The sequence below is a fragment of the Podarcis bocagei genome, assembly GCF_964188305.1.
Source record: "Podarcis bocagei genome assembly, chromosome: 15".
In the NCBI taxonomy this organism is placed as follows: Eukaryota; Metazoa; Chordata; class Lepidosauria; order Squamata; family Lacertidae; genus Podarcis; species Podarcis bocagei.
The window spans coordinates 42,203,024-42,229,279 of NC_138141.1; the positions used below are offsets into that span (position 1 = coordinate 42,203,024).

The following is a 26,256-nucleotide window of genomic DNA, read 5'->3' on the forward strand; positions in this document are numbered from 1 at the left end:
CAGAATTCCTGGCTTCTAAATTATATGTCTGTGTAGACTTGCTGAAATAGAAGGCTTTATATACAGTATTGTGTATTATGCCTAGTGAGGGCGTCTTGCCTAATGTAGACAGGCAAGGAGTTCCACAACAGAGATGCTGCCAGACGGAAAGGGGTTTTTCTCTCACAAGTGTGGAAAGCGCTCAAAGTGGCGCTTGCGAAAGGGCTGAGTGGGCACATTTGGGGCAAGGCAGCCCTTCAAGGAAACTGCCATCAATTCCAGCCATCGTGAATTATCAGCATATACAGTGAAACCTTGGCTTTCAGACGTCTCCGTTGCTGAACGCTTCGGTTTTCGAACGGCGGAAACCCAGGAATAAATGCTTCCGTTTTCAAACACACCTCAGAAGTTGGAACGGCTTCCGCTGTGTGTATCTGTTGTTTTTCACAATCTTCTCTACTGAATTGGCAGACCACCCTTTGCGCCTCGGTTTTTGAATGTTTTGGAAGTCGAACCATCTTCTGGAACGGATTGCATTCAAAAACAGAGGTACCACTGTACCAGTATTTAGCTGCTGATGTATCACAATGTTGAAAACCAAGTATCGCCCAGCCCTAGCACCTTCAGAGAGGGGATGCGTCTCCTGAAAATTGCCCCTCTTTCCTGCAATCTTGTAAGACTGCTTCATTAATAGCAAAGTTTTAAATTTAAATCTGCTCAGTACCCTACAAATAAGTTTATTTGATTAGAATAAACTCAACATGGCAGCTCTAGGTATCTTCCAGGAGCGCACTGTACCAGGGCAGGGAACCTCAGGGGCCAAAAGAATATGATCTCTGGCTGCCAGCTGCCGAACTTCCTTAAGTCCCGTTTTAGAACTAGCTGCTGCAAAGTGTGCCCATTTCATCCACCCAACTGCACATTAAGCCGCAGGTCGTTACCATAAACAATGGGCTGTGTTTCCGTTGCCTGCTCTTCCTCTTTCCTCAGAGACTCTGAGGCGTCCAGCTTGTCCACCTAGGAAGACAGAAGAACCCCAAAGAAATCAGGCAAGGCTGCGCTGCAGAATCTCAACTCCCGTTTTGTTTTCTGGCAGAGAAGTGGAAAAGCCTTCAAGGGGCGTGGAACGCAGTCAGAGAAACGAGGTCGCTCCCAAAATGAGGTTTCGGGGGCTGGTGGGCGTGGAGTTAATGTTGGGACTCTTACAAAGACCGCCTCAACTACATTGGACAGCCGTTTGGAGAAAAGACGTCAAGGAGGTTCTGCCGATAAACCTTCAGAATGGAGGGGAAAGCCTGACACCTACCGCCAAGTGGTTTTTCCTGTTATTCATTCCCCAAGCCTAGCCTGGACCTGTCAGGCTCATTGTCTCTAGAGGCTGCACTTGGGGGATCAAATGACCACATCCAGTAATAGGTTTCTAGGCAATTTGTCACACTGCCATCCAACCGATTTGCCACATCCCCAGCTTGCAACGTGACCTGCGATACCTGCCTATTGAGCCTCTACAGGCCCCACCTGGACTCTTACTACTGTGGCACAGGTTTGGGTGACATGAGAAGCACAGGCGCATCTCTTTAAAAACAACAGGGTTGCAACCATTTGTTAAAAAGCAAGACTGGAGGACGTCTGTCTGCCATCGAAGCTTCTTGCTTCTCCATAACCTATGGCTGCCTTTGACAACCTGGTGCTCCTTGGGTTCTAAGGGACTACAACTCCTACCAGCCCCGGCCGGCAGGATGCGAGTTGGGAGTTCAAAACACCTGGTGGGCACTCAGGTTGGCAGAGGCTGATCATATACAGGAGAAAACAACCTTTACACTCTTCAGAAGTGGGGCAGGAGACACAGCAGAGCACTGGAACTGTGCCAGGTTGGAGGAAGGTTCAGCGCCCTCCCACCTCACCCCAACCTGAATGAGGTGCCCAGGATGGAGACATTTTTTGTTCAGCATCCAAAGGATCACAGCAGAACCTCCCACTAATCGGTGTGTTATAGGTGGATCACAGAAGGATGATAACGGGTGAGTCCTAACTCCAATGCCACAAATTACAAGACTACCTTCTATGATCTGGAAGTTACTCTTGGACCTGAGGAAGATGCCTTCTATCAGGTCAAACTGAATGTCCATCTGAGCACACATTGCCTCCTCTGACTGGCAGACGCTTTCGAAGGCCTTAGCCGGAGAGATCTTATCCTCACCTGTCACTACCTGATCCTTTCTGGTTTCCCTTTTTCACGGGGAATGCTGGGAACAGGTTCTACATGCCAAGCAAGTGATTTGCTACTGAGCTACGGCCCTCTCCTTACTGTTTAGTAAGACTGCTAAGAACTTAGGCCCTACTGGGTCAAGTTAATGGCCCACCTAGTCCAGCATCTTGTTCTCACTGCGGCCGACCAGATGCCAGTAGGAAAGCCGCAAGCAGGATTCTTTGCACAAGAGCCCTCTACCATCCTGCGGTTCCCAGCAAAGTGATATTCAGAAGCGTGGCTACCTCCAGCCGTGGAGGCAGAGCAGAGCCACTATCACTGGGCTGGAATCCATCTCTAGAGTAATAGGGTCAGGTATGCAGTTTCCCCCACACCCCCTGGTTGGCTTCCCGACAAAACACAAGGGAGGTTAGGAGAACACACAAGGGGGCGGGGGGAACAAATGTGGGGGGGGGGAGAGAGGCAAACGAGAGCATCCAGTCAACCTTTCTCAAGCTTCATAGCCTGCTCTCTGGGCAGATCGTGTTACCCCTACAAAAGTCAATACTGCTCCTGCTGGGAAGCCTGCGGCGATGAGGAAGAACCAGAATAAGCTTGGGCTCGTGTGAGGTTACCGAAGCAAAGATCCAGACAGAGAAATGCAAGCTAAGCAGAAGAGGCAGAGTCTCCACAAGGCCCAGGTCAGTTTCCGGACCAGACCGTTAAAAAAACACACACCAAAAAACCCCCTGTCCATTAAAAATAAATTTTAAACTCTACTCAGGTGGCTCTTACTAAACACAAGGGTTTAGAATATACTCTGCAAGCTTGTTAAAAAAAAAAAGAGGGAAGGGGAGAGAAGCTGCTCTTTACATGAAAACCAAACTACTGGACACTCCCTGCTGATAGATTTCGTTAAGTGCACAGAACTGCATTTTTTTTAAAGAAAGGCTTTTCCACGGAGACTGCGATAAAGCTGCAGAGGGGGGAGAAAGAGTAAAAAAGAAAAAAAAGAAATCACATGCGGTCAATGTTTTATATATATATATATTTATCTATATATTTTTGGTGCCATGTGTGTGATCATGGAAAAAAGGCAAAAGAACTGAAGCAGGGGAGTGAGGTTGGAAAGATGGCGGCCAGACAAGGCTCCCTTTCCCGCCCCCACCTCCCCAAAAAAGTTCACGGCACGCAGCACCCCACCCCCACCCCTCCCCATCACCCACAGCAATGCGCTTTGCAGCTTCAGGGGAAAGTGAGATGTAACATCACAATGACTGTTGAACATGCTCAGTTCAAGAAAGCAAAACACTGCAGTTCATTAACCTTTTTTCACACCACACTTTTCTTTTGGGTTTTTTTTCCAACCGACTCGACTTGCTAGCTGCTGAAGGACTTTTAGGGATAGCGTTTTAAGACACAGATCTGAAACAGGTTCCAGAAGCTGCCGCAGGGGGGTGCTCAAAAAAGGAAGAAGAGGCAGCTTTAAATCAATGTCTGATTTGCAGACTTTTTGGAAGATGGCTTTTTAGCATCCCCTAGAACCCACCAGCCAAACGGAAAGGGGTTTAACTTATGGGAAAGGAAGTTCTTTGAGCATCAATTCTGGTTTAAAGGAAATGCTGAGAACGTCTGGGAGGTTTTTTGTTTTTTTTTTTGTAAAGGTGAGAAGGGTTTAAAACCAAGAGGGCTTTGGCTCAGGAACGAGCCTTGGGCTGGAAGGAGAGCCGGCTGGAAGTGGGAAAACTGGACGCTGAGTTGGAGGTGAGAAAAAAAAAACACCAGTCTTTAAGCAGCTAGCTGGAGCATTCTTTGGGTTTGCCTACTTTCAGCGAGACACATTAGTAAGACTCGAGGATCAGATGTTGGATCACAGTCCTTTCCAAGGAGGCAAAAAAGATATTGCATTAAATGAGGGAGAGGAACCCAGATTGCCAGCCTGATACTCTCTGGGGGTGGGGGGAGAGGGTGGCACCACTAAAATGATTTGCAGCCACCTGCAGGGCAATTTATTTTGAAATGTTTCTTGGGGACCAGGTTCCCAGGGCCTTGTGGTCTCTCTTCAAACTGTGATCCAACTGATTGCATCCAACCTTCCTGGGGGAGTCTATTAGCCAATTAGTGTCTACTGGTTGGTCCTACAGCTAATGACTATGGTTTTAATTTGCAGAGGCTTTAGTGAGATTTCTGTTCAAGGGGCTGGCGGGCAGAAAGCAGTAGCAGCAGTGTAGTAAAGGTAGGAAGGGGGGGGGGAAAGAGGGGGAAAACTCATGCAGATATATATCCTTAGATTTAGGCCTCCAGACTTAAAGATGGAAAAGAATCAACTTTCACCTTTTCCTTTATTGTATCAACCTGCAAAGGAATTCAGAAGGTGCAGCTTAGAGGAAAAAAACTCACTCCATAATAGAGCATTTCTTTTTCTTTTAAAGGTAGATTAAGCAAAGAGCAAAGAAGGGTGGGGGTGGGGGGAGTTAAAACCTTAAAAAAACCCAAAAACATATTGGAAGTTATCTGCTGCTGAAAGCCAAGTCGGGCTTCCGATTCCAAGGCCAGGCCAGGAATTATACACAATGTACATAGTGCAAATGAGTGCAGGATGTTGCTATGCTAAGATCACTGCTCCCAGGTTAAAGGAACAAGGTTACTGCTGCCGCCACCGAAATTATTTCTTCCTTAACTCCTGCATGCTGGGTTCAAGTCCTTTTTTTGACCTGTGACCCTGTGTTTCTGAAAGGAACAGAGCCTTGTGGGCTAGGGCTGGGATCCAGTCTAAATAGTTCACATCCTAGCATACACAGAACCACCTAAGCTCAGCCTTGGTCACCCAGTTTTCTCACACTTTCAGAAGCAGCAGGAGTACGCTTCTAGGAGTTTTAACTGTTTTCGGAAGGTTATTCTAAACCGTTTTTAAAAAGGTTTATTGTTTTAGCATTGATACATTTGCCGCCCTGGACTCCTTTGGAGGAAAGTGTGGGATATAAATTCAATAACTAAAATAAAATACTCCCATTTAAACGATTATACGGCTACTGAGCAACTTTCATTGTTTTTAATCGAGAGCTATTTGCGGTGAGAACCACAAGCTTCTGGATAAATCTTTTGTACAGAGCGATCAACTCATGAATCACAGAATGATAGAGTTGGAATAGACCACAAGGGGGTTGGACTCGATGGCCCTTGTGGTCTATTCCGATTCTATGATTCTATATGCACCTTTCCATAAACACAGGAGTGCTGCTTGTGGGTTGGGGGATGGAGAGAGAATTCAGACTGCCTAGAACTAGGAAGGGCAACTGCTGGGAGCATGAGCTGGCTGGGGTCATTGAGGCACCATTCTTTCAGCGAAAGGATTGCTAGGCGTTGCTGAGATCACCCAAAACGTTTTGGAACTCTTGAAACACTCAAATTTTAAGCTGGTGCTGCAACAAGCAAGTGGAAAGCCAGCCTCTCAAGCGATAACTCTTTGAAAGCATCACTTGGGCTCAGTCAAGAAGACCAGAAACCCATTTTCATAGCTTGACCAACAAGGGAGGTGGTCAATATGGCAAAGAGCAAATCACCTAGCGGGGACTGCAGCACTCGTTGCTGGACAGATTGTTCCTGAGTGGGCAAAGTTTCCGACCACCCCTGAAGAAGATCCACAGTGGATGATAGAAACAGACCCTTTCTGGCTTGGTACATACTTCTGCACCGGGATGTCAGCTCATGTAAGGAGGAATTGCAAAGATCTGGTTGCATCACAGTAATTGCAAATGCCAGCATATGCGGGAAACACGGCGTTCAATCCTTCGTAGATTTAAGTCTTACGGATGAACCACTCTTCATTACCCCCAAAAGTGGCTTCCAACCTGCAGGAATTGGTCTTGCTAGATTGATCAGGGGGCTCCAATTCCAGGTCCATCCTCCAAGCTCAGCAATGGTAGAAGTTGTGGCTGATTACACAGTATCACCTGTTCTGGTCATGGACCTGATCTGGGGCTGCTTCCTGGGACAGTAGAACCTATTTAACTATGTTATAAAAACGGTGACTTGAAAAACTTGTGCTCAAGCTTGCTTTCCCCTCCTCCCTCCCATTCCCTTTTCCTCTTGTGCCATGACTTACTGATCAGGGGGAAAAGTCTCAAGAAGAACAAGTGCCAACGAGGACAGAGACTGACGCTCCAAGAAGCACAACGCAGGGGTTAGTCGCACACATAACACACAACTGATTGTGTTCATGGGGAAACAGCACGGCAAGCAACCAGCAGGGAGGCCTCTGATTTACTGGGGTGGGTGGGCTCCGAGGCCCTCCTTACCTTGCTCAAATACTCCTTCATGACCTGGATGAAGTAAGGCATGGCAAAATCCATGATATTGTGCCTCCAGGCCGTCTCCAGGACAACATCTGGCCGGAGGAGGTCATAGCAGGTGAAGAGGCAGGCCCCAAAACACTCCCTCTTGCCCTCCTGCAGGAACCACTGCAACAACTCTTCCGCCAGCTCAGTGTCTTTGGACTCCGAAGCGTACTGCATGGCGTCCTGGGAGGGGAAGCAGGCGGAAAAAAAATCAGAAAATGTGCCAAAAAAGAGGAAAAGAGAAGAATGCGTCAAGCAGTGATTTGTAACTGCCCTACTGCTCAAGAGCGGCCTAGCCGTTGCCCACCTACCCCAACTTCATGTTTGGGACTACAAATCCCATCAGCTGTGTTGGGAGCTATAATCCAAAATATCAGAGTGGGGGAAAGGCTGCCCTCTCCACTGTGTGTTTTCCACCTGCAGTAGCTGCTACTAGGGCAACGTTTTCAAAAGGAATGATGTAACTAGGGATCTTCAGAATGTTCCTTCACAAGTTTATGAAAAACGCCTTTTTAAATGTTAGGACAGGTAGCGCCTTTCCCCCCCCCTCTCCCAAAGTAGAATGCTATGATTTCCCAGAGAGGTTCAGAAGCCTAAGTTTGTTTCATGTCACATGCAGTTTTAGACGGCTATCAGCTTTATGTATTCCAAACTTGAGCTACTTTTACATGAATATGCGACTGATGAGCTGTTTGATGATGCTCCCTTTCTTCGTGTATTGCAGTTGTGGAATCTATCATATCTTCATTCTATTGTGTCTGATTTAGATGTTTAGTGACGTGAAGCTTCTCTGGAGCCTATTGGTGAAGGGTAGTGTACAAAGCGCTTGAACAGATGTATCTCACATGGATGTGTCGTCTGCTTCTTTAAGAACACTTGTTTTCCAACAGCTGGGTGAGCAGATCCAGTTACGTGAATCTGAATAAACCATACAATCTCGAAGGCAAGAAGAGGAGGACAAACACCATGTCATGGAGGGTTGCAAGCACAGATTGAAGGGCCTCGGAAACTCTTCTGCAAGCAAAACTGCTTTGCCCTCATCACTGCCCCCTGGGTACCATGCTGGGCACCCCCCCGCCCGATACAGACAGGCAGCGCTCACCCCACCAGCCCTGTCACCTTGTATAGCCTGTCTTTCTTGCACAGCTCCACACTCTGCTTCCAGCGGTTGTTGCCTTTGAAGAGATACGCAGCGATTCTCCTGAACTCAATCAGCTCGTGCTTCTCCAGGCGCTGAGCAAGGGAGATGTTGTCAAAGTTGTCATAGGCATCTATCGAGGTCCTGAGAGCCTGGACGGGGGGGAGAAGGTTTTTAAATGGCGCTTTCGAGTCAATGAAGGCAGGGTATAGGTATAAATATAATAAAATAATATCTCAGAGAAACAGAGGGTGTGGTTTCTAAGCAAAGATGGTATGGAATTTCTGATGCACAGAGACAGAATTGAAGATGAGTTTTAGCATCCTGAGAACATGTGACACCCTGAAACCGTTCCTACCTGATAGTCTTCTTCTATAATGAAGAGGTTGTTCAGAGATTCGTTCACCGATTTGTTATTGTGGTTCTGAACGGAGCGCAAGTAGGGCTTCACCAGTGGAAGCTGTTTAACCTGTGAACAGGGATAGGAGGTTACTGCACGACCCAACCAAGCAGCCAGGGGCTATTTAATCATTTTTTTAACTGCCTTAAAGTTGGGGGGGGGGATCTTGGCCAATACACAAGTGGCTGTGCTCTGATCTGTGGCAAGGCCACTTCCAAATTAAGGAGGGGATGCAGATGGAAGTTTCCTCCAGAGAGGGATGACCCTACCTTGCTGAAGAAGTTGACCGCACGCGTGTGATCCAGTCGGGGAGACAGAACCATCAGCAAGTCATTGAGCAGCAGAGGTTTGAACTCCAAGTAAAACTGGATCGCTTTGTAATACAGCTCCACGTTGGCCACCTGAGGGAAACAAAGGCGGGTTAACTGGCTCCCAAACATTTGCAAGGGTGGCACGGAAAGCTTAAGGTCACAAAGGCGCAATTCTGGCTATCCCCGGCACAACCCCTCCTTTGTTTTGGCACAGTTCCCAACAGAAAGCCACTTGCTCATCCACCACATCAGTGGTGCATGATCATGAAGGTGCTTCCTGTTCCAACAGCCAAATCAAAACACCAACGCAGATATAAAACCTACCAAGGGGAATTCACTGAGAAACAGGACAGTACCTTAGTGATGATGTCTTTGAACTGCCCTTCCTTCCAAGCATCTGTCGGGTGGTTCATCATGGTAATGATGGCGTTATCGTATTCTTCGTATTTGTCGTACAGGAAGACTAACTCGGCCCAAAGATGGGCTTGTTCAGCTGCCCTCAACACCTTCAAGAAATGAAAATGGTTTAGAATAGGTGCTCGCAAACTATGGTCTGCAGGAGTCTCTAAGGTCAGCCGCAGCATCTGTGAAGAACACTTAGAGCCTTGAATTGTATGGAATTCGAATTGTAATACAATATAGAAATCACACAACATCTAGAGCAGTGCATCACAATTGCTACAAAAGGCAGAAAAATCATTAAGTGGTCCACCAGGACCCTGAACAACTTTCAGGTGATCCATGGAGGGTGGACCACTGGTTTAGTGTATTACAACCAGTCTAGAACAGGCTGAGAGCCTTCCTAGCTTAGACTAGCACAGCATCTGTGTTCAACAATAACCAACCAGATGCCTCTGGGAAGCTCCAATGGCAGCCTTCCTCAGTTGGTCCTGACCAACTGGAATTCACAGGGAAGCAAACCCCGCCTCCCAGTGCCCAGAGCTACTTGGCCATTATCATGTCTAATAGCCATCAACAGGTCTACCGCCCATTCAGTTTGCCTGACAGGCCCATGGAGAGTGCTGTTCTGCCACAAGTGTGCACTGTTGGAGCCACTGTTGCCTCTGGTGCTACTGAACTTCATTGTCTGAGCCAGAACGGTGGCAGCATTTGCTCCTTGACCACATGCTGCAGCGCCTCCCAAATTGCCTTGAGAAAGAGGGAGCGTATGAGCGAATTCTCCTCCACCTTGATGACGCCTGTGAGGTAGGTTAGGCTAACAGGCAGCAACTGGCCCAAGGCCACTCTTATGGCTGAATGGGGACATATTACGAAGCTGCACTACCACCAGTTCAGACAAAATCTTTTGCTCAATTTGTAGCCACTCCCCATGGGCTCTAAGCAAGGAGGGGTCCCTCCCCAAATTGGAGCCAGGGCCTCTCTGTTCCTAGTTTAACATAGTTCCCCCCCCCCAAAAAAATGACCCCTGAATTTTTGATATTTTTTTATATTGATGCTGCATTTTATGTTGTCTTTCATGCTGTTTTTAAGTTGCATTTTAATCAATGTTTTATATTTGCTGTTAGCCGCCCTGAGCCCAGTTTTTAAACCAGAAAGGGCGGGGTATAAATAAAAAAAATATTTTATTATTATTAACTCACCAAAATGCTCAGCCGCAATCACTCAACAAGGTTCTGAATTTTTGCTTTTTAACTGGTGTTCTTATTACTGCACTGATCTTCCTCTTACACGGCCACTCCCACCTGTTTTCTATTCCTCATATAATTTGCCATCTTGGGGACGGAGTTACCTTAGGAATGTTGACTCGCGACCAAAAGAGCTCCAGGTGTTCCCTCATTTTCTGTGGCTTGAATTTGGAGTAGAGGATGGCCAGCTCCGTGAACATTCCCATATGGGCCCGCTCCAGCCCCAGAGCCGATTCCAACATGGTGATCAGCTCCTCAAAGTAGCCACGGTCCTGGGGGTGAAAGAGTAACGAGTTAATGCTCAGCAACGGCCGCCTCCTTGAGCACCCCTTTACGGAGGCAAAGCTCTGCAGCACCATCAGCACTGCTTTTTCTCCCCCACCTCCCCATTACCTGGTAATAGTTGATCAGCTCCTCCAGTTCATCCGCATGCACAACAATGTGAAGGCCGCACATCTGCGCCAGGCGGAACTCTTTCCCATCCACGCACGCAAAGCAGACCTGGAGGGGGGAAACGTCAAAGACTGAGCTTCAGTTACCTTCTCTCTCAGAGGAACTAGGGGGAGCAGCAAAGTCCTCCTCTAGGAACCCCTTTCTCCACTGTTGCACTGAGCCAGCATCGTTCTCTAGATGATGCTAGACTCGAATTCCCATTAGCTCAAGCTGGCAAGGCCAAGGATGATGGACCCATCTAGCTCAGCATTGACTGTACTGACTGGCAGCAGCTCTCCAGGCCTTTTTCAGGCCTTCCCAGTCCTACCTGGAGATAGCAAGACTTGAACCTTTCTGTATGCAAAGCAGGTGCTCTACTACTGAGCTACAGCTCTTCCTTTAAAACCAAAGCAAGGTTCCAGGCCTCATGGTTCTGAATCAAAGGCTGATTTAAACAGGAACAGAGGAAGCTGCTTTATACAGAACCTGAGCATTGGTCCATCTAGTTCAGTACTGTCTACACTGACTGGCAGCAGTTCGCCAGTGTTTCAGACAGAGGACATTCCCAGCCCTACCTGGAGATGCCAGGGATTGGAGCTGGGGTCTCTTCCCTGACACTATCACGTCTGATCAGGCCTCTCCTCTTCCATGAATCTCTCTACTCGCCCCTGCCCTCTTTTAAAGCTACCTAGCTACCAGCAGGAACAAGCTCTGCATACTGCATGAAGCAACGGGCTCACCTCCTTCCAAGTCCGAGTGCTGTTTGCTTTCCGGGCCCCGTCCACGGCTGCCTGATATTCGCCGAGGTGGACCAGCGTGGAAGCCAAGCGCCCAAAGTTGGAGACATTGTTATAGAGAAGCTTGGCTGCGTCATACATCTTCTCATCATAGCAACGGTCGCCAACCTGGAGAGGAAAACGGTGAAGAGAAAAAGTGCTTGATTTCATCCATCCAACCATGCTCATTCTGTACTCAAGCATCCTCTCTTAAAATTGAGGTCACATTTCCCCTTACTACTTGTTTTCAATTATCTGAATACCTTTTCTCTGATTACACCCCCCCACCATGAAATTACTCATTTTTCTCTATTTATTTTGAATTTCTCGTTATTTAGGCACCATCCGTCCTCCCCCCCCCCCCGACCCTGCAAAGCAATGACAAGACAAGGCTAAACTATCAGAATCATTTGACCACACGAAAGCATTTATCTAAGCTTTCTGAGTGGGGTGAACAGTTCCAATGAAATTTGAATGCTGGACCCATCAATTTGACAAAGTGCGGTGCCAGTTTGCCAGTTTTGTGAATGGGAATAGAGATTTGACCCACACAACGGTATGGCACAGCTACATTCTCACTGGCTCGATCTCTGTGGTATGCCCTCACACATAACACAGCTTAAATTACATTTCACGAGTTCTGGAAATTTGGAAACTCGTGATTGCTTGTATAAGCTTTCACTGCTCCACACATAGGTCACTGTACACTTTTGTTCATTTGTGACTTAACGCCAATAAAACTGTATAATAACAAAGCAAAAAAACTCTACTGGACCAATTTAACAAAAAAGCCTGGCTTTCTTTCTACAAAAGCACATGCCCAAGTTTAGTTCCATTATTTCAGAAACCCATTTGTTCTGTTTTTGTTCCATTCTTTCTCCAAAGGGGCTCAGAGCAGTTTACATGGCTCCTAGACGCTTTATCCCCACAACAGCCCTTTGACATAGTTGTCAACTTTTCTCTCTTCTTGCAAGGAATCCGATTCGGAATAATGGAATTTCCCTTAAAAAAAACGGAAACGTTGACAGCTATGCCCTTTGAAGTAGGGCGGGCTGAGAGGTGGTGACTGTCTTAAGGCCACCCCAGGGCAGTTTTAGGGCTGAGTGGGGATTCAAACCAGGTCCTCCCAGCCTTCAACACGCTAACCACTCCAGAGAAAACTTCTCAGATCCCATATAAAAATCATTTTGATACCTGAGATCCCCTCCCCCCCCAAATCTTTGTATCTAAAGTTGTAAAGAATATTTTGGGGGGTATGTGTGGGGGGAAAAGTAACCTCCAAAAGGCCCACCCAAACCTTGCAAAGAGACAGGAGGAGCTGAACTAACCAAACTAAAACAAAACACCCCACACTTGAAATTCGCATTTAAAAGGCTGACGGAAGGACTCACTTGTTGAATGTGGGCATTGTTTGGCCCGTTGATGAATTCTTCCAGCTCGGCCAAACGGTTTGTTTTAGCAAGTGCGAAAATGAGTTCCGTCTCCACATAGGATTCCCGGGCCTTCCTGCGGGCCATCTGCAAGTATTTCACCAGCTCCTCCCAGTTTCCTAGGTTGGGGGGCGGAGGGAGAGGAGAGAAGAAAGAAAGTTCAAGGTCACATCATGCTGACAATCGGCAGCGTTGCCCAGTTAGGCTGAAAGACAGAGATCCTTCACTCCGTACTTATTACTCGACCGCACAGTCTCACTAGACGAGGAATGTCACTTTTTAGGAAAGGGAGGGGTGGACAACATAACGGCATGTGCGACACTGGCAAAAAGCAAAAACAGGATGAGCCCCCCCCCCCCCCCCAGAACACTGATTCATTCGTACTTAGACTTGAGCTGCGTGCTGAGCTATTAGAGCAAAACAGTCGCTCATTCTTGCTGGACAGAACACAAGCTTCCCAAAACTAGGGAAGAGGGGAGGAAAAAAAAAACCGGGTCAGCCAAACAATCCACTTCTTTGTCATCCGCCCCTTATACTGAGCAAGTCTGTTCAACGCATCTGGTAGAGGATAAATGTACTTTGCCAACCACTTGGGTATCTTGCCATCAGGGAGGGGGTGCGATCCTCATCTTTTCCTCTGCTACGGGTTTCAAAAAGTGGGACCTGGAAGGGGGGGGGAATAGACCCCTCTTGCAGTTATGGGAGGGGAGTCAAATGGGGGACAACCAATTGTTATGTTGGTACAAAGAAGTCTTCGTGTGATTGCTAGAATCCTGGAGAGGGGCTCTTTTACCCCTCGGCCTGGTCACCCTGAAGGAAGGTGACAAAAACTAGGGAACAGAGAGAAGAAAGCAAAGAGGCTCCTTTAACAGAAAGACAGTCAATGTTGCAGGATAACTATGCTTCGAATAGCTGCTTCCTGCAACAAGGAAGAGGGAGGCTTAATGCAGCCAGAGCGGGCGGGAATGGGAATACCCAGGAGGAAGGCACCTTATAATTATTTTAAATTTGAAGTTAAATTGTCAAAAATCTTTGAAACTCAAAAAATAAAAAAGGCAAAGAAATTGGTGTAACGTGACGTATGAGCCAGGCCACTGTCTCATAACTAGGAATTCCTCATCCAATAAAGTTCTGCTTAAAATAATTTTCAGAAAGGAAGAGGAGGGCTGAGAGGGAAAGTTTCATGTGCGACTGGCTGCAATGCAAACCCTGCCTGATCCTGCCATTCTAGAGAAACTTGAAAGAAAGCAAAAACAGACCCCTCTCTCAAGGGCCCTATGCTGTGGAACAAAGTGCAATAGTCAGGTCAGATTCCCATGTGCAATAGCCAGCTCTTTAATCACTCTCTTGTGTTTCTGGGTTGTCATGGTGGAGCAGGGAGTGTGGAACCAGATATAGCTGCCGGGACAGGTCTGGATCTTCCAACCACCCCACAGGGTGACTCCGCATGTGGGAAGGACCACTCACCCAACATCATAATAGTGGCAGGTGACTGAAACCTGTCAAAGTCCAAAGGAGGTTTTGGTAACCACCAGAGGACCAGCAGGTTACAGCAGCCTCCTCTGAAGGCTGGGGGTGCCCCTTCAAAGAGGCTCCCCCTGGAACAACCAGCTGAGAATTGGTCACAGGGAGCCCCTTTCAAGTCTGGAGGGAGAAGCGCTCCTTTTTAAAAAAGAAAAAAAGAGAGCATTTCCCCTCCACCTAGAAAACTGATTGCATTTAAAGCACTTCTTTCAGTGCTTTGAATGCAAAGTGTTGTAGCCAATGCTACTCAGAATAGAACCAATGAAAATAATGGACATGACTAACTTGGTTCCATTTATTTCAACTCTTGAGTAAAACTTTGTTAGAGATAAGCTGCTTCCTCTAGAAATAGGGGGGGGGGGGAAATGTTTCAATTAAGGAAGTGCTCCCCTTGCACTGAGCAAGCAGTTTGTATTGAAAGTGCATAGAACCCAAGTGGCTTCCTCCAGCCCACTGAGCTGAACTAGGGAGTTCCCAAAGTGGAACTTCCTAAGGCAGTCAATACCAGCCGAGTGGCGGGACTTTGGCAATGCAGAGCTCTCTTTAAGGACTGTGCCTGCAGAGACCTGCCCTGCGCTTTGAAGCCCCAACAATCAGCTGATGGGGCTTCAAAGCACCTTGCAGCCGCCAACTGTCAGCTGACTGGATGTGCCTGCAGACCCCTTCTGGGCCCACCTGCCCCTCATCTGACCTCGTGAGGTGAGGCATGGGCAGGGCTTTCTTTTCCAGCCGGAACTCACTGGAACTCAGTTCCAGCACCTCTCAGGCGGGCGCCATTCTCATTATGAGAGAACAAGGAAGGTGTTCATGGTGAGTTCTGGCACCTCTTTTTCTAGAACAAATAGTACTGGATATAGGGCAAAGGGGCTTGACTAGGCCAAAATGGTGTGGCGGACTTAATTAGGCCCACAGGTCTGAGGTTCCCCACCCTGTGTTGGAGCAGGAGAAGTGGAGAGTTGATTGGAAAGGGAAGGGGGAAATCAAACCTTGGCAACATTTTGCAATAAGGATGAGGAACCGGCAGCCCTCTAGGTGTGGGATTCCAGTTCTCACTAGTCCCAGCAAGCAGGCCAAAGCGGTGATGGGAGCCACAGTTTCCCCATCACGGCACTGCAATCCTTGTCTGTGTTCTTCCAGCTGCCATAATTATACAGTGGTACTTCGGATTACATACGCTTCAGGTTACAGACTCCACTAACCCAGAAATAGTACCTTGGGTTAAGAACTTTGCTTCAGGATGAGAACAGAAATCGTGCTCCGACGGTGCGGTGGCAGCAGGAAGCCCCATTAGCTGAAGTGGTGCTTCAGGTTAACAACAGTTTTAGGACCTCTGGAACGAATTAATTACTTAACCCGAGGTACCACTGTAACTGTGTTTACTGCAAGCCACATTAGGAGCAATGCTGGACTGAGAATGTGAGATGAAAAGCAGAAGGAATTAATTAATTCTTGAAAGAAAGGAAGGTCACCCAATGCATTTAAATTACGACTTCTGGGATGCGTCAAGCTTTTTACGTTCACAGAAGTGCTTAGGTTACTGCAATTGCACCTGGGTGCTGCCTGTTCTGAAAGCTCCCAGGCTACTGAAAACAAAACTTTATATGGGGGTTCCCAAGCCTTACCGCTGGCATTCGCAGCCTGAACCACTTCCATGTATGAAGAAGGATCGTCCGCTTTGATGTAGGAGTCTATCGCTTCCTTAACCATCCCTTTCTGAAGCTGAGCTTTGGCAAGCTGGCTCCACACGGCTGGCTCATTGCAGCGCTCCGCAAACTCGTAGGCACGGTCCAAGTTGCCAATGTGTTCGATCAGAACCTAGAAAGTGGGGAGACGGAAACTAATAGCGTGCTTGTGGTAGGAATTTGCCAGTGCAAGAGTAGTTTGGCCAGAATTAAGCCTAGCATGTGCCTAGTTAGGCCTCCGAAAGCCTTCACACAAAGGATGACCAAGCCACTTTATCAGGAACTCTTAACATGAGGCGTCAGAAAAGCCCACTATAAATCTTTGCAGCTTCCCTCCAAGAGTCTATCTAGTATCCAGGGCTCTTGAGCTGTATGTAAAACCTGGGTCAGAACCCCTGCAGACTCTGGTGAACTGGAACACTTGAAACTTGGGCTGGATTCCCTTGACATGGAAGCGGCGCCGCCTTCAGCACAAATACATGGAGCAGTTTGGGGACACAAACCAACACTCGGCTCCGTGAAAGAGAACCATACCCAGAATTCAGATACGTGGACACCCAGCATTACCTGCACTGCAGAGGTGTTGACATCAAACTTCCTGAAGATGGAGAAGGCCTCTTCAAAGAGTTCGTTGCTGATCGCGATGTTGGCAATATCGGGAGCATCATAGTTGTCCAGGCGGTTGATGTATTCCATGACTCGGGTCCGGTCGGCCTTGATAGCCGTCAGTATGAGGAGGTTCTGCAGATTCCTTTACAGGAAAAAGCAAGCAATAGTAAAGCAAGGAATTAAGGCATCAGCAGCCATCATTCAAAATGACATAATAAAGGTTTAGAGTGAGTTCACAGGTTCAGTCCCAGATCTCTGTAGCTGAGAAGGGTTTTTGGCCCTCTGCTGAGGACCTTAGAAGCGTCCTTGGCAGCTGCTAACAGTAAGGGGCTCGATCAGGTGTGAGGAGCCTTTGTGCTCCCAGATGTTGCTGAACTACAACTCCCATAATCTCTGGTCATGCTTGCTAGGGCTGGTGGGAGTTGCAGTTCTGCATCATCTGGGAGCACAAGGGCTTCCAAACCTGGGCTACATATACAAATAGTGTGACTTGGTATAATAATGAAGTGCCACTTAATATTCATTCAGCAATTATAAGGAATCAAGTCTTCCACTCTGGAACTCCCTGTCCATTGAGATTAGGCAGATGTCTTCAACGTACTCTTATTATGGCACCTGCTAAAAAAAGCCCCTTACACTGCTAAAAATCTTATCCAGCAAGATGCCTGCGCTTTTGAGGTTTTACTCACAAATTTCCAAGCATCTCCCCCAAATATTATTTGAAGCGCGAGGGTAAGATGTAAGACAGACAAACACAAGAGTACTGACCTGTGTTCGCTGAACACGGAATTGTCAAGAACAATTTTCTCCAGCAACTCAATGAGTTCATTGGGGAGGTCGGCGGTCATGAAAGCCTTGACTGTGACAGATACTTCTTCAGGGTCCTGAGTTTCAGAGAGAGCTGTCTGCACGACCTGATGAGAGAGGGGGGGATCTGAGCAATGGGTACCCACAGCTGGCGACTTGCTTGCCTATTGCTCACTTTCTTAAGTGTACACACAGCACAAGCAAAGGGGAACAGAGGGGAGCGCAAAGTACCTGGTCAATCAGGGGTCTCCGGTAAGGGTTGCTCTCCAGCAGCACACTGGCCCACAGCTCGGGGTCCTTGCGGCGCACCAAGTAACGCGAAAGGCTCTTGAAGAGGGAGTTCTCGTTGCAAACCTGGAATGCGAGAGGATAATATATTCAGGCAGGGAAACCGAGGTATTCTATTTTGAGGGGGAGGAAGAGAGAGAAAGCGTCAAGCGATCCGAGCCTGGATTTTACAGAGGTAAAAAGTTCTCAGTCAGTGCACAGCCTTTAGTCATTTGGGAGGGTCCAGAGTAGAACATGGGTTGGAACAGGCCAGTCCTGCCTGGGGATGTCGGTTTCTGGCTACCACTCTTTGCTCTCTTTTTTTGTTCATGTGTTTTTATTGAATGGATTTCTGAACATACAAACAACAAGCATCATATCAGCTGCAATAGTGTTCACTGTGAAGTGTGGTAGATTAACTTAAGCAGTCTCTCTGTAGGTCTCCATGGGTGGATGGAGGAATAACAGAATCAGAGTTGAAAGGGTCTCCAAGGGTCATGGAGACAAGCCCCCTGGGATGTAGGAATTACAGCTAAAGCACCTCTGACAGATAGTCACTGAACCTCTGCTTAAAAATCTCCAATGAAGGAGCGCGCAGCACCTTCTGAGGGAGTCCATTCCACTGCCAAACAGTTCTTACCACCAGTTCTTCCTGATGTTTAGTTTCTTGTAACTTGAAGTCATTAGTTTGGGTCCTACCCTCTGGAGCAGCAAAAAACTAGACTAGTATGAAATAAAACCAAGCCAAACTGTGTTGAAGTCATCTCTCTTTAACTTTCCAGCTAAAGCAACCTGCCAAATGTTTGCCTACCACCTCCATAATGTTAATCCTAGAACAGTTTTCCAGTGTTTCCTTACCAACTGATGAGCTGCCGCCATAGCGAATACAACTCAGTCCTTTTAAGGAAAACTGGTGTTTTGATACAGACAGCAACACTAGTTGAGGAATACACTGAAACTTACAACCTGCTGTAAGTACAACCTTCAAATCGAGCCTTCCATTTTTCCAACCAGCCAGCCAATTTAAGTTCTGCTGCTTCTGAGTACATACAATCTGGAGAACTGCTTTGATACGTGTCCTATTTTTTCATTAACATCATATCCAGCATCATTTCCTGACTATGAAAGACACTACAAGAGCATCTTTCTAGCTAAGAGACTCAGTGGGTTGGATACTCACATTAATTAGCTCCTGATCGCATTGCCCACGCTCATAAGCGACGCAGGCCAGATGCGGGTCTCTCTTCTCGCAATACTTCCCCACCACCCGGCTGTCGTAGTAGGGGTTCTCGCGAAGGAACCTCTCGGGGTTGTTGTTACTGTCAATGTAGATTTTAGCCAGTGCGTTGTGGGTGGCTGGTTCCTCGCAGCCCTCATGAATTCGGGCTTCCAGCCAGGGCAGGAGGAGTTTCAACCTTTAAAAAGGAAGGGGGGGAAAAAAGAGTCAATCTCTAACAACAGAACAGAACAGAGCCACAACTCAAAAAATAGGTTCAACATTCCTAGTTAGCAATATTGATGCCCCCACTAAAGAGAACACTATTCCCACAAGCCGCGTCAGGTTTACCTATTTCTTTTTTCTACTTCAGCAACAAGCTCATCCGTGGAGAACTGCCCTCTCACAACCAGGATCAGGCTCTTTATGACATCTTCGGAGCAGTCCACATCAAGCAAGCCCCCGATGACCACAGGGAGGCGACTCGGGTTCACCTGCAGCAGCGCCACCAAGATGTCATTAAAGCAGCGAAACCACAGTAAGACGCAACAGGCTCCAAACCTCACACGCCACCCTCACGTTACTGCCCAAAACAAGCTTCAGCTCCCATAGCGGGACAGCGAAGGATGCAACCCTGGAGGGCAGTTAAGCAACCATCCCCCCAGACCCTGCCAGAAGGTGCCCCCTTGTTCTGGGGTGATTTGGCTCTATCAGTGTAGGAAGCCAACAGGGAGACCACCCCCAACCTTTGAGTGCCTTTCATTAGGCACACTTTTGATAATGTGGGTCGCTATATAAGAGGGGTTTGAAGCCAGTTAACTACAAGTTTTCAAGGTTGGATTCTGTACAGACTAGAAACCCAAGACAGCAACCCAATAGGATTAAAGCCAGATCGCTGTTTGTTTATTTAAAGAAATACATACTGTTATTTCGTTTAAAAAATATGCATCAAAGCGGCCTACGGCAATGATACATTAAAAAACATACAATAAAAGCCTTATTAAGACATCAGTTAATTATTGTGGAAAGATGCATGCACTGGCACGGTTATCATGCTGGACTATGGCCTGGTTGCCAGGGGGATAAAATGGGGCAGGGGAGAACTACGCATGCCACCTTGAGCTCTTTGGAGGAAAAGTGGGGTATCAATGTAATGAATGAAATAAATAATATTCTGAATTATCTGCATATGCGTGGTTGGATGGGAAAGTTTTCAGCAGGTGCTTAGAAGCTGAAAGAATCAGAGAATGCACCTATTGAGTTTCTACTGGCGCAGTATTCCGTAGAACTGGGCTGATGACACTAAAGGCTCCATTTCTTGTTTTTAATCAGATGAGCCTCATCAAATCGGGGAGTGACTGATGAGCTAGATGATCTCATTGACTGAGCTGAAGTTTATGTGAGCACCACCATTTCTTGACTGCGTCAGTTTGTGACAAAATGCAGCCAGTGAGCCAAGGTGGCTAATCAAGGAAGGGCTGATGGTTTTCAGGACTTATAACCACCTGCGTCTTACCTTCTGCACATAGATCTCAATGTATTTTTGGAGGTTGTTCCTGTACAAGTACAGCACTAGATCGTGCACAAAGTCAAAGCGGTCGCAAACGATGATCAGTGGGAGCTGGTCTGTCAGTTTTGCTTCCTGCAAAAAAAAGGGGGGGTGGATGGGAGAGAAATCAAGGTTTGAATGAACTTTCCCCACTGTTTTCCTGAAGAGGGCTGTAACTGTGCTGTGAAAAGCAAGTTTGGCAAAATGAAGGCGTCACACACCCTAGGGACAGACAGGTTTCTATCCAAATTTAATCTAATGAGCTTATTTACAGGCTTGGTTCTTCTTTACAACCATACATGTCCCAAGGTCTTATCCTGCTCCAAGCTCCTGATTTATTATTTTTGTGGGTTGTTTGTTTTTTTAAAAAAATCAGTCATCAAATTTACAGCCACAGCTTCACGCTTTGCAGGCAGTTTTACAAAAAGCACAAGACGCCAAAAGGATTACAAGCCTAGACTAGGCCTCAGCATTTGCCAACTGCTAAAAGTTACACAGTGCGCAGGATCAACTCTGAGATTGCGGCGGCTAATACAGATTAAGGCTTGCGTGAATACTGAAGGGTGGCGTGCTTAGAGTACTTGAGCCCTTTCACCTTGCGCTTCCCAGTCATGCCTGCCTGATCCCCTCGGGCAAGTGAACAATTTCCAGGTAGCCAAATGGAGGAAGCTCTTGCAAATAGGAGAGACTGGATTCTTGCTTGCCTCCATCCTCCTGTTTGGGGCCATCAGCATGTATTGCAAGAACACCTTGATCTGAACGCAGTGTCTTCTAATCCAGTCTCTTAAAACAGGATCTGCTTACAGAGCTGGTCGGTGCCCATTGGGACTGGTGGGAGGACTAACAGCAGGTGGCGCCATAGCCAACAACAGCCACCTCATTCTAGTTTTGTCCCCATCCTCTTCCTTGCCAAGTTTTACAAGGGCAACAATCCTCTTGAACTAGACCCGTTGTGGGGACCTTAGCAACTCTTCCCCAGCTGAGGACGAGGGAAGCAATCCAAGGACAAGATGCAACCCAAATACACAGCAGAAGCAACTTGGAAAAAGTGGCCAACTTACAAGGGTTGCTATCGCCCCAGCTCAAGAAACCCTATGCAGCTGTTGCAATTTGTTATGTGTGGGTATGAAATGCTACCCCTCCTCAGAGTAGACCAGTGGTTCCCAACCTTTTTTTTGGCCATGCCCCACCTAAGCGTCTCTAAAATCCTGATTGCCACCCACCCACCACCCAGTGATATATAATTCTTATTATTCAAAAAGTGAACTCCTATTCATGTGGAGGAAGCCTAAAAGGCCATTAACTTGGTCTAAACAAGCTTCCAAATTAAATCGCCCCCCTGTGGGTCGTATGCCCCATGTTGGAAACCATGGGAGTAGACCCAATGATGTTAATAGGAATGACTAGCTTGGTTCGTTAATTTCAATGGGTCCACCCTGTGCAGGATTTCGTTGAATCCAACTCTATGACTCCTAGTAATGAAATGATAGGTAGCGTTCTTCTCTGTGAATGACATTTGAAAGCAAGGTGTCAAGGTCACACACGCACGCACAAGAAAGGATTGTGTTCTAAAAGGAAAATTAAGCCACCACACACACAGTTTTTCCAAGGCTGCTAATCCCAGGACACAAGCCTCTACACTAAAAGTGGACACTGAAGGAGTTAACAGATCGGGGAGACTTCTATACTGGAAGGTTTACCTGGTACATGTCCTGAACATCCCACAGACACAAGGATCAGCACAAAAGACAACAGACTGATCAGGAAATGGTTGACTCACAAACACACACACGCAACTCAAAACTGCTTATAAGCTAACTCTAAAGACAACTGCTAGATTACTTTACAAGGGTCCCAAAGCTTCTTCCTTTGCTCTAGCTCCCCACACCACCCCCACTAACAAGATCTATTCCTCCCTAAGGGTTGTCCCCCCCCATATTAGCCCCATTCAGAGTAGACCTATTGAAGTGGATGGATACAGCTAACCAGAGCTGCCACAAGTGTTGAGCAACTTTGGTTCAGGGCCAGGAGCGGGGAACCTCTGGCCCTCCAGGTGTTATTGGACTCCCATCACCCTGGATCAACAGCCCTACTGGCAGGGGCTGATGGGAGTTCTGCACCAGCAACAACTGGAGGGCCGCAGGTCATGAAACCACAGAATTTCAGAGGTGGAAGGCACCCCACGTTTCATCTAGTCCAACCCCCTGCAATGAACTCAAGTATCCGTGACAGATGGCCAGCCAAGCTCTGCTTAAAAACCTCAAAGAGTCCACAACCTCCTGAGACCGTTCTACTGTCGAACAGCTCCTTTGCCTGGGATTTAGCCCTTTGCTCTGCCAAATTACCAAAAATGAATACTTAGCTGTACCTTCAGGTGGTGGCATTTTCATAGAATCACAGAACTGTGGCTGAAAGGGACCCCCAAGGGTTACCCAGTCCAACCCCCTGCAATGCAGGAATGTTTTTTAACAAAATGCACATGTTCTTTTAGGAATCAAAGACCTCTTATATTCCAATGGATTTATCAATGGCCTGAGCTGTGCTGTTATTTCCAATGGCCTCCACCACCAAAATAAGAATTAAAAACCACAAGCCGATGATAAGCTGGCCTCGCTATGGGGAGCTGAGGTGGGAGCGCGGAGGATTCTCCTATCCTTTTTTTACCTTGAGGAAGTTCTTCACCCGCTCTGGGTCATAGCAGTTGCTTTCTCTGCAAATTCTTTCCACCTCTTTAATCTGGCCTGTCTTGCAAGCAGCCTGGATGTATTTGAAGTGCACATCTGGGTCCTGGCTGAAGTTGACGATGGAGCCCAGGAAATAGAAGAGACCTAAGTGGGGGGAGTGAAGAAGCGACTTTAAAATTAAATGTCAATGCCTTGGGAATCAAGTGGAGCAATTGTACAGTGGTGCCCCGCAAGACGAATGCCTCGCAAGACAAAAAAACTCGCTAGACGAAAGGGTTTTGCGTTTTTGAGCTGCTTCGCAAGACGAATTTCCCTATGGGCTTGCTTCGCAAGACGAAAAACGAAAACGTCTTGCAAGTTTGTTTCCTTTTTCTTAACACCGTTAATACACTTGCGACTTGACTTCGAGGAGCAACTCATAGAACGCGGTGTGGTAGCCTTTTTTGAGGTTTTTGAAGACTTTGGTGATTTTTGAAGCTTTTCCAAAACTTCTTTTGCAGCCATTTGGTAAGTTAAACTTTTAAAACTTTTTTTGGGGGGTGGATTTTGGGTTGGGGTGTTTGGAATTCAAGGACTTGGTGTTGGGAAGGGGTTTGCAAGAATCTGGAAGCTTGTGTGTTTTTTTCTGCATTTTTATGATTTTCTGTGACCATTGGGCCACTCTGCTGTTTTTTAAAAAAATTCTGGATTTGAATTTCTGTGTGGTGGGTGGCTGGGGGAACAGTTGAGGAGGGGGTTCTTCAGCAAGAAGCAAAGAGTGGAAGAGGAACCTTCTTCGAGTTGTCCCCCAGAGTCTTAGAAAATGTACTGTACACTTTGTTGATTTTTAAATGTTTTTCTGTCATGTTTAGAAACTTAATTTATTGTTCCTTCAAGTTTTGAAATGCTCTTTACAGTATGTGTGACTTTAAAGAGCACTTAATAAACTCTTGTTGTACCAAATTTGGCTTTGTTTGGACTTTTTTTGACCATAGGAACACATTAATTGAATTTCAATGCATTCCTATGGGATTTCGTGCTTCGCAAGACGAAAAATTCGCTAGACGAAGAAACTCACGGAACGAATTAATTTCGTCTTGCGAGGCACCACTGTACGACCAGTTTGTGTAATACACGTACTTGCAGGACTGTGGGAAGACTAGTCTCTGTGTACAAGGAAAGTTCTTGCAGACTTCTGTGGAGGGCAAGGGAAGAGGAACCTTTCAAACTGAGCACCACATCCTCATCTGGGCCACATGCCAGGGGTGGGCAGAGCAACCATCCTAAGTTTTACCTTTGTGCACTAGGCTCATTACTGCAGACCCACACGCCCTGTCTGTTCTTGGGGTCCAAGCCCCATCTCACTCCAGCCACACACCCTCACATTCTTCACCAGCTCTGCTTTGCACCTCCTCAGGTGAACTTAGCCTGGCTGGAAATGTGCCCTTGAACTCTGATAGTGCCTCTTACTGGTGCTGGTTTTGACCCATAAAGCCCTTCACGGCCTAGGACCTCTCCCAGTATGCCCCACGGAGGACCTTAAGGTCCATAAGTAACACCCTAGATGTCCCAGGCCCTAAGGAAGTCAGATTAGCCTCAACCAGAGCCAGGGCCTTTTCTACACTGGTTCCGGCCTGGTGGAACGCTCTGTCTCATGAGACCAGGGCCCTGCGGGATCTGATTTCTTTCCACAGGGCCTGTAAGAAAGAGTTGTTCTGCCTGGCCTTTGGCTTGGAATCAACTTGATCCCCTCCCCCGCTTTCCTTTTTCCTTTCTCCTTCTGCGATGGAACGCCTATTTGGGGACTTCCCTGGCTTTTTTTCTGGCCCACGTAGGACCAGTCTGGATAGTTGGCCTTGGTGAAGACTTGACGTTTTCATCCCCAAAAAAGTTTTTGATCTGAGTTCCTACTGAAATGAGGCTGCATTTTAATGTTGTGTTTTAATCTTGTTTTTAAGTTGTGTTTCAATCAGTTGTTTTTATACCTGGTGTTAGCCGCCCTGAGCCCGGTGTTGGCTGGGGAGGGCAGGGTATAAATAATTCTTTTTATTAGTATTGCTCAGTCAGTTGGAGGATAGAGGTGTGTACAGTGGTACCCCGCAAGACGAACGCCTCGCGAGACGAAAAACTCGCAAAACGAAAGGTTTTTTTCGTTTTCGAGTTGCCTCGCAAGACGAATTTCCCTATGGGCTTGCTTCGCAAAACGAAGCTTGCCCCGGGGACAGCGGGTCTTCTCTTTTGAAGCAAGGGGCTGCAGGGAGATCGCTATCTCCCCGCAGCCCCTTGCTTCAAAAGAGGTCCGGGGGCAGCGGGAAGTGACGCGCTTCTTCCCCGCTTCCCCCGGACGTCTTTTGCAGCAAGGGGCTGCAGGGAGATCGCTATCTCCCCCAGCCCCTTGATTCAAAAGAGGTCCGGGGGCAGCGGGAAGCGAAGCGCTTCTTCCCCGCTTCCCCCGGACGTCTTTTGCAGCAAGGGGCTGCAGGGAGATCGCTATCTCCCCGCAGCCCCTTGCTTCAAAAGAGGTCCGGGGGCAGCAGGAAGCGACGCGCTTCTTCCCCGCTGCCCCCGGACCTCTTTTGAAGCAAGGGGCTGCGGGGAGATCGCTTCTCCCGGTGCTCCGAAGCCGGGCAGGGGGCAGGGGACACCTCCCGCCGCGGGGACACCTTTTGAAGGCAGGCGGGGGGGAGCAAAGACTTTCGCCCCCCCCGCCCGCCTTCAGAAGAGGTCCAGGACCTCTTCTGAAGGCTGGCGGGGGGCAAAAGTCTTTGTCCCCCCTGCCTGCCTTCCCAGGGGCTTTTAAATCGCCCCGGACAGCGGAGAAGTCCTCCGCTGTCCGGGGCGATTTTAAAATGCCACCCGCCAGCATTTTAAGATCGCCCGGACAGCGGAGAAGTCCTCCGTTGTCCCGGGGTTTTTTAAAATGCTGGGGGTGGGAAGAAAAGCCCTTGTCCCCCCCCCCAGCCTTCAGAAGAGGTCCGGGGACAGACTGTCCCCGGACCTGGTCTGAAGGCGGTTTCCCTAGGAACGCATTAATTGATTTTCAATGCATTCCTATGGGAAACCGTGCATCGCAAGACGAAAAAACCGCAAGACGAAGAGACTTGCGGAACGAATTAATTTCGTCTTGCGAGGCACCACTGTATATGTGTTGTTTTATTTATTACATTCATATCCCAACTTTTCCTCCAAGCAGCTCAATGTGGTGTACCCGATTCTCTCCCTCCCAATTTTATCCTCATACAAACCCTGTGAGGGAAGTTACGTTAGGCTGAGATGGAGTGACTGGCCCATTGCCTGGTGAG

General features: G+C 47.6%; 1 protein-coding gene across 2 annotated transcripts in view; it reads right to left on the bottom strand.

The window, feature by feature from the left end:
- Positions 1–26,256, bottom strand: part of CLTC (clathrin heavy chain) — a 75,795-nt gene that overhangs the window by 1,867 nt on the left and 47,672 nt on the right. The window contains exons 14-32 of one of the 2 annotated variants that reach the window (XM_081171943.1): positions 22,956–23,119; positions 20,259–20,384; positions 19,094–19,236; positions 18,707–18,941; positions 17,491–17,613; positions 17,221–17,366; positions 16,411–16,594; positions 15,784–15,976; positions 12,599–12,756; positions 11,172–11,336; positions 10,393–10,500; positions 10,104–10,271; positions 8,710–8,859; positions 8,312–8,443; positions 8,001–8,111; positions 7,624–7,794; positions 6,466–6,687; positions 4,502–4,522; positions 921–996 (exon numbers count right to left, since the gene is read on the bottom strand). In XM_081171943.1, coding sequence (XP_081028069.1) covers positions 921–996; positions 4,502–4,522; positions 6,466–6,687; positions 7,624–7,794; positions 8,001–8,111; positions 8,312–8,443; positions 8,710–8,859; positions 10,104–10,271; positions 10,393–10,500; positions 11,172–11,336; positions 12,599–12,756; positions 15,784–15,976; positions 16,411–16,594; positions 17,221–17,366; positions 17,491–17,613; positions 18,707–18,941; positions 19,094–19,236; positions 20,259–20,384; positions 22,956–23,119 — 2,796 coding nt within the window. The remainder of the gene's footprint in view (positions 1–920; positions 997–4,501; positions 4,523–6,465; positions 6,688–7,623; positions 7,795–8,000; positions 8,112–8,311; positions 8,444–8,709; positions 8,860–10,103; positions 10,272–10,392; positions 10,501–11,171; positions 11,337–12,598; positions 12,757–15,783; positions 15,977–16,410; positions 16,595–17,220; positions 17,367–17,490; positions 17,614–18,706; positions 18,942–19,093; positions 19,237–20,258; positions 20,385–22,955; positions 23,120–26,256) is intronic. The other variant, XM_081171944.1, reaches the window with a different exon arrangement.